Source organism: Mus pahari, chromosome 7 (assembly GCF_900095145.1).
Source record: "Mus pahari chromosome 7, PAHARI_EIJ_v1.1, whole genome shotgun sequence".
Taxonomy (NCBI): domain Eukaryota; kingdom Metazoa; phylum Chordata; class Mammalia; order Rodentia; family Muridae; genus Mus; species Mus pahari.
In genome coordinates, this window is record NC_034596.1 from 104,730,921 (window position 1) to 104,732,255 (window position 1,335).

At 66.7% G+C, this 1,335-nt stretch overlaps 1 protein-coding gene across 1 annotated transcript in view; it reads right to left on the reverse strand.

The window, feature by feature from the left end:
* The window catches only part of Hsp90aa1 (heat shock protein 90 alpha family class A member 1), a 5,383-nt gene extending 4,491 nt beyond the window's left edge, over window positions 1–892 (reverse strand). Inside the window, exons 1-2 of the mRNA XM_021201525.2 lie at window positions 789–892; window positions 12–231 (exon numbers count right to left, since the gene is read on the reverse strand). Of these exons, the coding sequence (XP_021057184.2) occupies window positions 12–231 (220 nt within the window). The 5' untranslated portion in view covers window positions 789–892. The remainder of the gene's footprint in view (window positions 1–11; window positions 232–788) is intronic.
* Between the last annotated feature and the right edge of the window lie 443 nt (window positions 893–1,335).

Below are 1,335 nucleotides of genomic sequence, written 5' to 3' on the forward strand. Positions count from 1 at the left end.
AAGCACAAACGACCCCAAGGTGAGATTTTCATGGAAAGCCACGTCCATGTCTCCAAGTAGTATACTCACGTCCGAGGAATTGGAGATGAGCTCCCTCAGAAAGATCTCTTTGTTCGAGTAAAAGGTATTGATGATCAAGGACATTAACTGGGCAATTTCTGCCTGAAAGGCAAAGGTCTCGACCTCCTCCTCCTCCATTGGCTGGTCTTGGGTCTGGGTTTCCTCAGGCATCTGGGAACAGAGGACGACTTTAAAGCCTCACGGAATGGCTGCAGGCGTGCTAACGACCGCCCCTGCTCTACAGAGGTCTCTTACGGTCTCTATTTTGGTCTAAGAAAGGGACGAAATAGAAAAGGGCGCGGAGGGGGGGGTGGATGACAAAGGGATGACCTCATTTCAGAATGCGGTAATTACGAGGCGCATGTGCGCGCCTCCGGGAGGACGTTCGGACCCGGGCGGCTCCACGCACGCCGTTCCCAACGGCCACCCTCCCCCAACCCGCCGCTATGGCGCCTCCCTCGCCTGCCCGCGCCTCGGCGGCCCCGGCGACAGCCCAACGCTCACTCGCCCCGCGCCCGACTGGCCGCCGCCGCTCTTTCTCGGCGGCCATGGCCGCATCCCGGGCCTGGGGCGTAGAGGCCGCCTGGGGCCTAGGGTCCCGAGCCACCATGGCCGCCCACCTCTGCGGGCTGAGGGAGCTCGGATGGCGGCCCCGCCGCCGCCACCGCGCCGGCCTCCGACGGCCCCGCTCCCCAAGCCCCGCCAAGTCCGCCTGCGACACCACTCACCGTGGCTGAATGGGCACGCACGAGACGTGACGCTCCGCACCAGGACACTGAAGCAACTGGCGCGCCGCCCCCTGCGCCGCCCTTATATAGAGGCGGGCCCGCCCAGCGCGCGACGCTTTTTTCCAGAAGCCTCCCGAACCTTCCGGAAGAACCCTCCCCAACTGCCGCCTCGGCCGCGCGCCCGCGCCTGCGCGGTGGGCGGGCCCCGCCCCTCCACCTGGAGCGCGCGGAGAACCGACGCAAGCCCCTCCTCCACAGCCAGGTGCTCTGCACATGCGCAGTCCGGAACGCTCGGCCGGCCGGGCGCCTTCCCGGGACGCGCGCCTCCTCCAGGGGAGCGCGGACAGGCCGGTCGGCGCATGCGCCTGAGGCCGCCATGTGAGCCCTCTGGTCTAAGCCTCCTTGTCCCCCCGCGCTCTGCAAAAGGGACGTCCCCATGGGAACGCGCGCGTGCTGTGTGAACCTCGCGGTCCTCTGCGGCGCGCTAGGTGCCTGAGGCGAGAAGGTCCCCCTGTTTTCGGGGTCCCTTTGGGAACGCAGACCGGGC